Source organism: Hippopotamus amphibius, chromosome 3 (assembly GCF_030028045.1).
Source record: "Hippopotamus amphibius kiboko isolate mHipAmp2 chromosome 3, mHipAmp2.hap2, whole genome shotgun sequence".
Lineage (NCBI taxonomy): Eukaryota > Metazoa > Chordata > Mammalia > Artiodactyla > Hippopotamidae > Hippopotamus > Hippopotamus amphibius.
The window spans coordinates 152,491,401-152,505,081 of NC_080188.1; the positions used below are offsets into that span (position 1 = coordinate 152,491,401).

The following is a 13,681-nucleotide window of genomic DNA, read 5'->3' on the forward strand; positions in this document are numbered from 1 at the left end:
ATTTTAATGCAGAGTGGCTGTGAGCAGAGCCCTTTCAGGGGAGGGAAAAACTCTTCTCTGCTGCCATCTAGTGTGCATCTTGGGAATAACAGCTGAATGGAGGGCAGCAGGAAAAGTACTCTCTCCAAAGGCTTCTGAGCCAATGAAGAATGTGTCAGATCCAGAGCCATGCCCCAAATGTGATCATCTGTGCCCACTGGAACATGAAACCTTCAAGATGAGACCTGGGACAAAGCCTGACACACCCTGAATGGACCACCTTCTCACCTGCCTCTGACCTAGGCATACCTTATGTCAGTCTCCCCTTTTGGCTCCCTACCTTCCTCAAGATAGTTTTTCAACTAACAGAGTGCTTAGAGAGCTTCTGTAAGTCACCACACCTCAGGGCAGTGGGGTGCAAACCAAAGATTTATTCTGCAAATAAAACAGGCAGCCCACAAAGAGCAGAACAAAAGGAATCCAAGAACAGAAAGCTTGGATATGGAAAGATGCAAGAAGCCAGACTGCAGCTGCTGGGAGAGCTGGGGAGGTGGGCTGTGGAGTGGTCTTGGGCCCTCGCCCAGGTGCTGGGACTGGAGGGGCCTTGGAGACTCAACTCCAGGTGCAGCATTTGCAAGAAAAGCTGAACACCAGGCTCCTTGGGCAGCTTTGCTGGGACAACCACCCCCCTGTACAATTGTAGTAGCTGGACTGGTCCACAGGGTTGGCGTAGAGCCCATCAGCTTTGCCTTGGCAGAAGCTGTCTTGTCCAAGGCTGGAGCCATGCTCAGATTCAGAGGGCTGGCCTCATGCAGGAACTTCAGGCTCTGGTGGACCTAAAGGCATATATGGAAGACCTGGGGAAACAGCGATGATTCAAGGCTCCTCCAAAGGATCGCACACCCATAGACCAAGAACACAGGCAGCAGCTAAAAGCAGGCAGCAGCTCAATACCCCATACCCTACAGGCAGGCACAGTCAGACATCACAGGCAGAGAACAGCCAGACAACAGCCACACCTACAGCTGGAGCACAGCTCAACAGAAAACACTGGGGCTACCAGTGTCATAGGCGGTCAATGGCCACCTACCCTCTGCAAAGCCCAACCAAGTAAAGGTGAGGGCCCGCGAAGTCTCACTGTGAAGGCTGAGTGCAGGCTTTCTCCTTGAGGAGAGAGGCTGAGAGCCCCCTGGAGGTAATCCCTGGTTACCAGCACCCTGGGCAGGCACTGGGACAATCAGAAAGAGGAAGAAGAAGAGTGTGAAAAGAGAATTGTATCAAAGCTTCCTCAGCTCCTAGGGGTGAAATTCAGGAAATCACAGTATTGGGGCAAAGTCATTTCCTCAGGAGAAGCCGGTACCTGAGGTTCAAGGAGCGTGCAGTTCATACCCTACCCTGAATTTTGCCTCTGGGCCCTGCCCCTTACTCACTCAGCTCCAACCACAGCATCTTGATGAGGGGGTCTCGGCCCTGGTTACAGAAGAAACCAGCAAAGTTGTCCATGTCCAGGGTCCAAACCATGGCCCCGCCCAGTCCATTCTGCTTCAGATAGCTGACCTGTGAGGAGCGAGATGGGGTGGAGGAGCCCAGGGAAGCCCAGCCAGCAGCCCCAGAGCTGGCTTCCTCACCTCGGCAGGGACATCTTTTCTCCAGCACCCCCAGCGCCATGAGTCCTGATCCCTGCCGGGCATGATTCATTCTGGAATCCTCCTGCCCTGATATAAGCACGGCCGGGGGTGGGCATGAGGGTGGGGGTGTGAGGAGTACATGGATGTGTGGCCTTCCTTAGGTTGGAAGCCTTCACATCTCAGCCTTTTCTGGGCTGAGCGGCTGTGTTTGGGGTGCCATCTGCTGATGGTGATGAACTCGGTTACCACAGGGAAGGACTAAACTTCCCCAAAGATCTGAATCAATTCCCTGTCTTCATGTCTGTGTCCACCCTGAGGGCCTTCTCACCTCCACCAGTTCCCTGAGGCTTCTTTAAGGTATGACTGTGTGTCCCCTCCGAGTGGGCCTCCCTGGCCCCTAGCCCTGCCGGGGGCCATGGCTTACCTGTGGTGTGAGGCTGGGGTTAGAGGGTAGCGGTGGTCTGGAATCCGTGCTGGCCCCAGTCTCCATCCCAGCTACCTCTCTTCCTACTCAGGGTTCCAGCTGAGGGTACAACTTGCTCTCAGAGGCCATCTTCCCCTTTCCTCTCCATCATGTCTTTCTCCTGCACTTTCCTCCCTAGAAGGCCCATCTTCTCTGCTTTAAGACTTTCTCAAAATCCCTTCCACCATGATCTCTTCTCTCATCTCCCCCAGCCAGGATCATGCTGCCTCCTCAATTCCTGCAGAGCACTTTGTCTACACCTCTGGACGTACCTGCCACTGTCTGCCCTGCATAACTGACATGAGATAAGCAGATGAGCAAATGCAGGTCCCTCTGCAGGTACCAAAGACCTCATCGGGGAGAGAGACATTGAGACAAGTAAATGCACTCAAGTCTTGAGCCAACATTATTGGGCAGGAGTGGAGTGGGGGATCATATAAGTAAATCAAAGGGTCTATAATTTGAACATGCACCAGATATTGCCAATGGACTGAATAAAATGATATGCCTCACTGTGTGTATTTCTCCTCATATATCTGCAGAATTTGTGTTTAATAAAATACAAATACTTTCAGGAGTGATACTCAATGCAGAGCAGCTTTTTATCATTGTGTCTTTTCTTAATCAATAGGTGATAAAAGGTACAAAGTGCTATCATGTGGAGATCTGTGAAATGCTGGGATATTTAAAAGGAGATATCTCCTTGAAGAGGTTCTGAATGCTGTCATTGAAATGTTATTGACAGGACTTGGGTCCACACAGGATCGCCCCCTCCCTGCAGGGCTGAGACTTACCTTGGTTTTGAAGCTCTCCATGTCATCGAAATCCACCCACTGGTTGCTCTGAAAGTCATAGGGCACCTTCTGGTTCCTGATTCTGTGCTCAGCAGCCCCCTTTCAGCAGCAGACCTGTAGGAACAGAGGGCAGAGCTGGGAAGCAGGTGGGAGGCACTGCAAGCATCTTCTCCCTGTCATAAGGAGACTAGAGGCTGAAAAGTTCCTGTCTGAAAAGCCTGGAGAACCTAGGAAGTTCTACATTGAGTGACCTAGAACTGTGGATTCAATGAGGCACCTGGGCTTAAGGATAAATCCAAGATGACAGGCGTGGGATGGAATTTACCCAACCAGAATTCCCTGGACCGAGCATCCTCATTCAGAAATTATGGGAGAAGGAGCCCCTGCTCCGCACAGTACTGGGGTGGCTGCGGGTTTTCCTACTTCATAATAAGCCAGCAGTCCTCCCTTTTTGGTGAAGGGGCCAGGAGTTCCAGGTCCCGTGGCTTGGGCCCCCACTCCCGTGTCCAACGAAGAGGCCAGGGTGAAGGACCGTCCATAGGTGGGCACGCCGAGGATCAGCTTGTTGGCGGGGGTCCCTTTCTGCAGCCACTGTTGCACAGCAGAGTCCTGGTGGCAGAGGAGGAGTGTCAGGGATAACTTTCTTTGCCTTCAGACTGGTTCTGATCATCCACGTCTGGGGGGCCCAGGGGAGTCTCATGGGCCTTTCCTAGTGTTCCAACCCTGCCCCACTTTCTTTAGATCCTGGCTTAGACCCTCAACCCCAGTGAGAGAAACTGCATGGCCCTATAGCCAGGAGCATGGGCTCTGGAGTCAGACAGTCATTGACTCAGTAAATATTTATTGAAGGCCTGCTGTGTGCCAGGCACTGTCCTAGATGCTTGGGATACCTCAGTAAACAAAGGTCTCTGTCTTACTCAGCAACTTATTTGATCTTGCTGAGCCTCAGGCTTCCTGTCTATAAAATGAAAATAATAAAAATATTTGTCTTTAAGGGCATTGTGAGAATTAAAAGATATAACGTATGTATAAGGCCTAACATAGTGCGATAAAGGGGAGCTGTGATCACGTACATTACCATCACTGCTGTTTCACCCTCAGTACAAGAGCAGCGAATTGGGGCTTCCCTGGTGGCGCAGTGGTTAAGAGTCCGCCTGCCCATGCAGGGGACACGGGTTCGAGCCCTGCCCCAGCAAGATCCCACATGCCGCGGAGCAACTAAGCCCATGCGCCACAACTATAGAGCGTGCGCTCTAGCGTCCTCGAGCCACAACTACTGAGCCCATGTGCCGCAACTACCGAAACCCATGCGTCTAGAGCCCGTGCTCTGCAACAAGAGAGGCCACAGCAATGAAAAGTCCACACACCACAGCAAAGAGTAGCCCCCGCTCACTGCAACTAGAGAAAGCCTGTGTGCAGCAAAGAAGACCCAACACAGCCAATAAATAAATAAATTAATTAATTATTTAAAAGAAGAGCAGCCAATTGTATTTATCTCTGTATTCCCAGTGCCTAGAACAATGCTTGACACTAAGATGCGCAGATAGAGCAGAGGAGCGCAGGGCTTCTTCCCCACCCCTGCACAGGACCCTCCCCCATCATGCATTACTTGCCATGACACTCCCAGGCCCGCCGCCTGAGGAGGTTCCCAACATCCCCTGTGCAATAAACACATAATGAAGACTCTTGCCTTGAGCCAAGGTGATAGGCTCACTTTCCCCAAGAACCCACCCTGTTTGAGTCCAGGTTTTCTAGTGGCCAGGTTTTCCAGTTACTCTGCAACCTCTTAGCACTTAGGCGATTTTCACTGCATGGATTTACGTGCATGTCTTTTTGCTGGTCTCTATGATTTATCTCTGATTAGACTGCAGCTTTCTGAGGGCAGAAGTCAGAGCACCCTGCTAAGCTCTGTGGCATTTTTGTGCAAGTTTGGAAAAGTCACCCCTCTGGCCAGAAGCAATCTGTCCGGGCACACAGTATGCAGAGTAGAAGGCCTCTTGGTAGGAGAATAAAGGCCTCCCTTCCCCTACATGGATCCAGAGCACACAGCTTGGAGAGCTCCGTGCCATTGGGAGTTCAACCCCCTCACCTCTCAGCTGAGTTTCTTTGTGTGTCTCCCCACTTGACTGGGCTGGCTTCCCCTGGGACCCACACAGTTTTCCAGGTGAGGGTGGAGGGGTGGGCTCCGTGTGAGGTCTACACGCCTGGCTCAAGTGCCTGAAGAAGTGCGCTTTATTGTGAAAGAGCCGTGGGCGTCCTAGATGGTCCACTCAGCTGACACACAAAGAGGCGGGCTCCCCAGAATCAACAAACATTTTAATTTAGGGCCTGTTGTTGTTGTTTATGTTAAGAAGGGGAGATGATATGGTCAATCTTGACTTCTAAAATGTAGAATGGGCTTATAAAACATGTCTAGCCTACTCAGTGAGGAAGAGCTGGGCCGGAAACCCCCACCCACCCTGGTCTGCAACCAAGCCTGCCCTTTCCAGGGACTGGGGTGAGGCAGGGGTGGCTCTGCCCTGAGTGACATCCCCTGAGGTGTAATCAACGTGGGAAAGCTCTCACCTCTTCCCAGAAAACACCTTCCAGAAGGTCAATCAGTGACAAGGAGCAAAAGTTACCCGTTATCTTGAAGGAAGTGGGGTTGAGGGTCTATGAAGGGAGGAGGAGCCATTTTGGCTGGAAGCCTGAGCTCAAAGACAGCCTCCCAGTTAGTCACTGGTTTGTTTTGAAAATGTCTTTAGAGTGATTTGCTGTGTCTAATATCAGCTGAGGTGTTACGCAGAAGTGAGGTTTCTCCTCAGCAGTGGCATGGGACAGGAAAGTAAAACAAACAAGCACAAAAGAAACAAAAAAGCTCTGGCTTCTCCATGCCCTGCTTGGCATCCCACTTTTCCCTTTCATCATGTTTCTTGAGGCCTCAAAAGGGGCCACTGGCAAGAGCCTGTGCAAGGAGAGTCCTACCACTTACCACGTTGAATCTGGCCATGGCCCCGCTCTCTCCCTGTCTCTTGTGCAGGGGGCTGTTGTGCCCTGTGGTCTTCTCCCAAGAGCCATGGAAATCATAGGCCATAAGGCTGAGGAAATCCAGGTTCCTGCATGAGCCATGGGAAGAGGGGGCGAGAGGCTACTGAGCCGGGTGGAGCCCTCCCCCTTCCTTGCTCCTTCATCCCCCCACACACCACGTGTGGCCTAGGGAGAGACCTGCATGGTGGGGGCGGGCTCCCTGCTGGCTCTGGGGAACGTGACATAAACAGCACTCTCCAGTCACCCCGTCATCCAGGCCATTCTCATTCTCGGCAGCTCGTGTCTTTAGCGTCCTCCTCCCAGCTGTCCCCTCAGCACCCTCAGGATAGCATCCACTCAGGACACCTGGTGCTATTTTGCTATTTTGAAGGGAAATCCAGCTTAGCATTTCCCAAAATTTAATTGTGCACATTAGATGACCTGGGAATCTCATTAAAGTACAGGTTCTGATTCAGTAGACAACTCATTCTCTTGGAGATGTTAAGGGCTTCCCTCTTTCCCCTCCCAGGGGTATTTCACTTTAAGACTGAGTTCTTAAGGAGAAGGACAAGGCTCCAAAGAGAGGGACTCTGGAGTGATGGAGTAGCAGAGGTGGCAAGCAAACCCTCCTTGAGTCTGCAGGTGAGGCAGGCGAGCCCTGTCCATTCTGGGGGAAGCTCAGCCTACCCTTGATCTGTCTCCCCTGCAGAGGACACAGGGTCCGTGCCATCTGCCTGAGACTCATAGAGCAGTTCTGTCCACCTCGCGTCCAGCTTCTATGCAGTGTCATCTTGCTGGGACCACTGTGCTCAGCAGGAGGCGTGCCTTCCCTGAGGTCTGGGCTCCCTGCTGAAAGGTGTTGGCCAGGTCCTGCAGGGGCAGCTCAGAGTGAACACACAGGCAGGGACCAGGCAGCCCTGTGAGCCCCAAGCAGATGCTCCCACACAGGTCTGGTCTGTGTAACGCAGACACATGAAACCGCTGAGCCTGGGGGCAGAGAAGCACCTATGCGGCCCCCTGTCCACTTAGGTCTCCCCTACCTCACCCAGCTGTACCTGCACCAGGGCTGTGAAGTGCTGCTTATCTGAAGCAGGGCTCCCCCAGCTTCCTAGGTACTCCCAGTCAAGGTCAAGGCCATCAAAGCCGTATTTGCGCAGAAACCTGATGGCTAAGTTGACAAAGGTCTGCCGGTTGTTGGCTGTAGCCACCATATCTGTGAACCTGTGGGGTGATGAAGGGCAGTGTGGGCCTGTCTTACACTGGACAGTGGCTCACACTCCCTCAGAGGCAAGTGAGAAACTACTCAGGATGTAGGCACTTGGCTGTCTAGGCCAGGAGGGCACTGGAAGGGCTGCGTCAGAGGTTGCTGGGATACTTGCAGGGGGGTTACGAGCCAGGTTAAGGGAAAGGGACAGTGCAGAAGTGTGCTCTGCCCGCAGACACTGCCATCACCGGGGCACACTGACCCACGAGGGGCTCTGCTTCCCCACATTCCCTCCAGAAGCCTACTGCCACATCCCTGCCCAGGGATCTGCCCTGCCCTGAATCAGAGCTGGCTGTACACCCAGCACGGAGACTGAACAAGGGAGAGGAATCGGTTTCTAAGGTGAAGAGGAAGAGAAGCACAGCAGGTTAGTGAGGTGCTGGGTAATCTTGGGGACCTGTTGTTCCAGTTTCCCAGCAGGTTAGCATGGCCGCTTTTCTTCTAACTCACAGCTGTAGAATGCTTGGTGCTATTGCTATATTACTAGTCCAGAGCTCTTTAAAAATTCCTGAGGTGCCCCAAGAACTACCTCCCCTCTTCCTACTTTCTCAAGAAGCCCCTGGACTTCTTGGGGGTCTTGAGTTTTTATAGACTATTTCTATTTTAATTTACTTTTTGATTTGTTAATTTAGCTAATAGCATCAGTTCTTAAGTGGGGTTTGTGTGCCTGGGAACTGCAGGCTAAGAATCCTGAATTTCAATGAAAAAATCTTTGTATAAGCACTGTTTTGCAAAGGGTAGTCATAAACTTCATCGGTTTCTCAAAACGGCTCACGATCCAAAAAAGTATTAGAAAGACTGGTTTAGGATTTTGGGACCATATATTTAGGACTTCCTAGGAAAAGTCTCACTCCAAATATACCATTCCATTATCTCCATAAATCATCAAAAATATCCTGGAAATATCAATGTTCTGGCATCCAAGCTCAATCTCACAGACTGCCCAGAAAGGGAAAAAAAATTCTCAGACATCTTGTTTCAGAGCTCAGAAAATATAGACATTATATGTTGCCTGGGATGAGTTGAGACCCTCCCTTTACACACTTCATGGAAGAAAAGACTGAGGCCAGGAAAGAGGTCAGAATCTCTGTGCTGCATTTAAAAGCAAGATTGCATGTATAATGGCCTGGAGCTAAGCCCACTCCACAGACTCCGAAAGAGGCACCAAGAGCTCAGTAGGAAGGTCAGCCCCCAGAGTCCACTCTTCCCTCCCATTGCCCCCCACCCTGGCCACACCTCAGCCTGGCTGACTCCCTGACCGGGGGTCTCTCTGGCTAGTGAGCCAGTTCCCCACCAAGGGCCCTACCATATAGGTGCCCACAGATAACTCACTTCTGGGTGCCAAACTTCCAGCCCCCAATGGCCAGCAGTGTCTTCAGCTTGTGATTCCTGGGAAAGACAAGAGACGTGCCAGAATACATCCAGCCAGCTCCTGGGGCTCACCTCACTAACAAGGAAGCAAGGAGTCTGGAAGGACTGATGGGGTGAGGTGGGGGAATATATAAATTCCTACGCTCAGAGTCTGCACCAGGGAAGCTCTAGATTGGAAAGAAAAAACATGTTCCTGCCTTTGAGGACCTCTTACCTGGCTGGGGAGCTGTACACTCAAGGAATTCAGAAAGCAAGAGATCAGGGCACATCTTCAGAGAGGCTTTATTAAGGCAGTGATAACACTTGAGCTGAAGGATAGACAGATTTTAGGAGAAAGAAGGGCAGAAGGAAACAGTTTCACAAACCAGACTCCACTTAGACCTAAACTGGAAGGGCACTTAAGGAGTCCCTATCTACCCCCACCTCTTCCATATAAGCACAGGAAAGCCCAGAGAGGTGATGAGACTTGCCCAAAGCCACACAGCAGGTCTGTGCCAGATTGCAGTGCTGGGGAAGTTTTCTGGCTTTGAGAGGAGACACCTGCCTTCTCCACCTCCCATCGCCACCCCCTTCCAATGCAGCTCACATCTTCTTCAAGCCACTGAATTCCTTGTAGAGTGACTCATCATTCCATTCTATGGAGCTGAGCTGGTGATTGTTCATGCCGGCAAAGGCATAGATGAGGTGGGTGCACAGATTGGGGTCCAAGTCCTTGGGCAAGAAGCAAGCAGCGCCCCCCGTACTGGGCCCAGTTAGTGAAGTAGCAGACCAGTTTTGCAGCAGAGCCTGGCCAGTTGAGGAAAAGAAAAGAAATGGCAATCAGAAGGGCTGCTGCAGACTGGCACCCTCTGCCCAGAGGCAGAACCTATGTCAAGCAAGAGGATGTTAAACATGGCTCCTCAGCTGCTGAAGGCAGAGAGGCAGAACTCTCAAAACACAGCCTGGAATACTTCAGAGTGTTAATTAAAAGACAAATATATAAAGTAGCAGAGAGAGGCCCCAGTTACAGGCCCAGTTTATGTTTCTTTAGTCTTGCTAAAGAGGTTTGCATTTATATACTATTATCCCTTGTAGAGGATCTGTTTATTAATATCACTGACAAGGTTCTAAAAAAGATTATATTTTCTCTAGGAAAAGGCAGCTTGTTTCTGGCATCCCCACAGCCTGTGGAATGGCTTTGTGGGTAGGGCCTCTCCTCCCAGGTATGGGGTTGTTCTAGCAGCGGTGGCTCCCACTGAGGGCAGCACTGTGCTAAGTTGACCACAATGCCAGAAAGCAAGGATGCTCGCCTTCATCCCTGCGCCTGCCAGAAATGTACTTTGGGCCGATCTTCTCTTTAGCCTTGGCTTAGGGGTCCCTGTCTGAAAATGACAGTGTGGTCTCTGAGAGCCCTTCCAGCCTCGCAGACTACGATCGTGTGGTTTGTATATGCCAGCATTTTATGCCAGGGCCTTGGTAGAATGGTGAGTTTGGACTGGAGCACATCTGTGGCCATAGACCCTACGATTTCCTTTTGCACAGACAGGGTATCTCTGCACCACCCTCCAGTCCCCATGTGGCCAGTGAGAGGATGAGGAGGGAGAGCAGTGCAAAGTGGTCATAGGAGGGTGTGTAGGAACCCAGAGCATGAAGGGCTGGCTGAGGCACCCCTCGGCCCATGGATGGCTCCCAGAAGAAGAAGTCAGAGCTCTTGGGGAGTCATTGGCCCTAACCAGAGGTCACCCAGGGGTGGTTTGCTGATGGGAACTGGGGGTGTTGCCTGAATGACATAGGAGGAGTATTGGTGAACTCCTCGAAGCAAAAGAGAGAAGGAGTATCCCTGGGACCATCTGGAAAGGAGCCAGGAGGCTCTTTTTATTTTGTGTCATATCCTGCCATAGCATATCAAATATTGTGCGTGAATATTTGTACTATAGAGGCAACGAAGTCTGGTGGTTAACAGCAGGGACTTTGGAAATTCATGCCTGGGCTGAAATCCCAATTTTGCAACTTTTTAGCCAGATAATTCAGCTTTCTCCTTCATAAAATGGGAATAATGATTGTTCCTGTCTCAGGGACTATTGTGTGAATGAAGAGTTAATGTATGTGAAACACTCAGAATAGTGCTGGCAGAAAGTAAGTTCTGTTCTATGTGCTTTGCATATATTAACCCTTAGTCCACACAAAATTCTATTATCATAAATATATACCATCCCATACCAGAGCACACCATATGCTCAGAAGTAGCTTAGACTAAAGCTTTTGGGGAAATCTTCAACTTCTCTCTCTTCCTCCTTTTGTCACTTCTCTGGACCCTGGTTGTTCCCTCCTGTGAGTTGAAGGGGGAAATGTGTGTCCAATGCCACAGCCCAGCCTCAGGATAAGGGTCTGAGTACAGGGAGTGGGGTGGGATGGGAAGGGAACCCAGGAGTCCAAGTTGCTAAACATCACCCAGAGTTCTCTCCTGTCTTGTATGAGAAGGAGCCCTCCTGCTTCTCTGAAGCTCCACATGCAGTCAGATCAACAGACAGGGAATGAGTGTGTTGTCCTTGCTGAGCCAAGGGGCTAGGACATGGAGCTGGAGAAGACTTAGGTTTCTTAATTCCAGTAGCTCAGAGCCTGGTTGGGGAGACAACTAAACCAATAGTTAGAAACACTGTGATACATATTGTAAAATGTGTTCAGGTGCTATGAGAGCACAGAGATTGGAGCAAGAGACCTCAGGAAAGACTGGAGAGAGGCTGACATTTAAGCTGACCCCGTGGACATACAGAAGTTCAGCTAGTGCATAAGGAGACTAGAACCTTCCCAGAAGAATGAATGGCAAAGCCATTATGGGGACAAGGACACTTGCAGGGGGTTGGACTTTGGAGGAGAGAACCTACTGAAATCTAGCAAGAGCTCTTGGGCTGGGAGTAAGGGTTGGGGGAGCGAGTGGGAGAGTGTAGCAGAGCCCGGGGAGTGGGGCTGAGGGAATCCAGGACTAGCTTCAAGAAAGGCACCACTTACCGCACTGGATCGTCAGCAGAACCATCAAACCTGGACAGCACAAAAGAGAAGGCAGAGGTTAAGATGTCATTCTCACTTTCCCAGGTCTTGTAGGGCTATTGAAGTGTCGGAGCAAGAAGTGGTCAGGGAAGGGTAGGCTCAGGACAGTTTCCTACAAATCCAGCTTCCTCTGCCCAGAAGGGACCCAGGAGGGCACTGTGTGTATCCTTTCACCCAGGCCAGACAGCAGGGACCCCTACCTGGCCTGGGCTAGTCCCAGAGCTGATGCACGTTTCCATAGAGCATCAGTGGAGGGCATTGTGGATTTAGGAAGATTCTAGGAAAACCACTGACATTTCAGGTTTTTAGAGAGAAACTTTCTCTTTTGAAACAAGAAGAAAACCTGTCCTGGAGCTGAAAAGAGCCAATTGGGAAGGGCTAGGCCAGAGAGTTCATCTCTTGGTGAGGCCTCTGTACCTCTGCTCACAGCCACAATTCACCACTTTCTGCTGCTTTCCTGCCGCACCCCACAAGAGTCTGGCTGAGTTACCAGTATCCTTGGGGACCTAGGGTTCAGTGGGACTCCTTTAAAAATATTTATTTCACCTTTCTGGTGACCTTGGATTTTCTCATGACCCTAATAAATCTTGCATGAAAATTTATAAGAACACCTAGGGTCATGGCCCCCCGGCTGCCTTTTGCAGGGCAACCAGCATCAGGGTGGGGAAGACTCCCTTGGCAGTGGGCACCCCTTGGAAAGCAGGGGGCCTAAGAACACAAGGAAGGCAAAACCACCCAATGCCAAGGTGTTCACTGACTCTGGGCTTCCAGAGCAGGAGAAAAACTCATTTTCAACCTGTTGAGAAATCTTTTCCTCGTAGCACAAAGGCTCTTTGGCTGAAAGACCTCAGGGGGAGCCCACAGGGACTGAAAGCCAGGTGGCAGAGGGAGGAATGGAATGACCTGCCAAAGTTCTCCTGAAAGCTTCTGCTTCCTTAAGACAGCACTAAGGAGCCATTTCACATACACATCCCTACTTCTCACAGCTCCCAGGGCCCAGCCCACGCTCCCTGACAGCACCCACTCACCTGCCCAGGCCACAGACCACATCGTGGTGCTGGCTCAGTGACAGACTCCAGCCTGAGCTACCAGCTATCCAGGCCCTGCCCTCCGTTTATCAGGCCTCCCTGGCCCACCACAGCCAGGAGTGTTGAAATCAGGCAGGGGCATCTGCAAATGGGCCTGAGTCCCAGGCAGGGGTGGAACTCGCGGATGCTGGCCGCTGTGGCCTTCAGTCATGCCAAAATGCACCTTTCTAGGAGTCCCCACCACCCTCTGGCAACAAAGGGCACACTGAGCCCTCTCTGGCCATGCAGCTTGTGGCCTTGCCTGTCCAAATGTCAGTTTGTTTCCTGATCCTGGTGGACCACATCCTAGTAGAAGCTGCTTTTCTCACAAATAACAACAGTTTTGAGTCTGAAGCAGTTGGCATGCAGTGGGTACCAGAACTGAGAGATGAGGAATGGGTCTAGGTAGTGTGGGCTAAGACCAGAACTATAGCCCATCCATTTCCCTGAGCTTCTTCCCAACTCCCTCCTTCAGAGCCTGACATTCCATGTAGACCCCTTTCCTCCTCCTCCTTCCTTCTCTCTTTCTCACTCTTTTTCTCTCTCTCCTTCTATTCTTCTCTCTTTTATTTATTTCTACACATAATTATTTTTGTAAAATAATGTTCATTGTAGTCACTGCAGCATTAAAATCATAAACCTGAAATAGATTTATGTGTTGCCTATTGGAGCCTGGAATTCTATGCTCTATTGCAAGGAAACAAAGACTTCCTCAATATATTGTTAAACGGAAAAAGCACAATGTACCCATTGCACATGGCAGCTTGAACACAGGTGTTTGTCTACACTCCCTTCCGAAGCCCTCTCAAAATAGCAGTTAAAGGATTAAAATGGTATAAATCAATTAGGACAAAGTAAATGGAAGAGGGGACCAAAATATATGAGAGATGTCAAGAGGTGTTTGGAAGATGAAACAGAATGAACAAGAGCAACTCACTCAGCAGACCTGAAAAAGCTGAAACCTCAGCCTGCAGGTGGGGAATGCACAGGAAGCTGGGGACTCACGCCAAGGCACCTGAGTTAGCAGAAAACTGGAAAGGCACAAGAGGTAGCAGAAAATTGTGAAGTGGAGTTGTGAAGAA

General features: G+C 50.7%; 1 protein-coding gene across 1 annotated transcript; it reads right to left on the reverse strand.

Moving 5' to 3' along the window:
• Positions 1-591: 591 nt before the first annotated feature.
• CHIT1 (chitinase 1) lies at positions 592-12,582 on the reverse strand. The gene is given in 12 exon segments (XM_057727202.1): positions 592-836; positions 1,410-1,536; positions 2,865-2,978; positions 3,288-3,473; positions 5,836-5,962; positions 6,619-6,740; positions 6,926-7,091; positions 8,467-8,523; positions 9,092-9,244; positions 9,246-9,291; positions 11,494-11,523; positions 12,561-12,582. Coding segments are annotated over 12 exon segments (1,395 nt in total).
• Between the last annotated feature and the right edge of the window lie 1,099 nt (positions 12,583-13,681).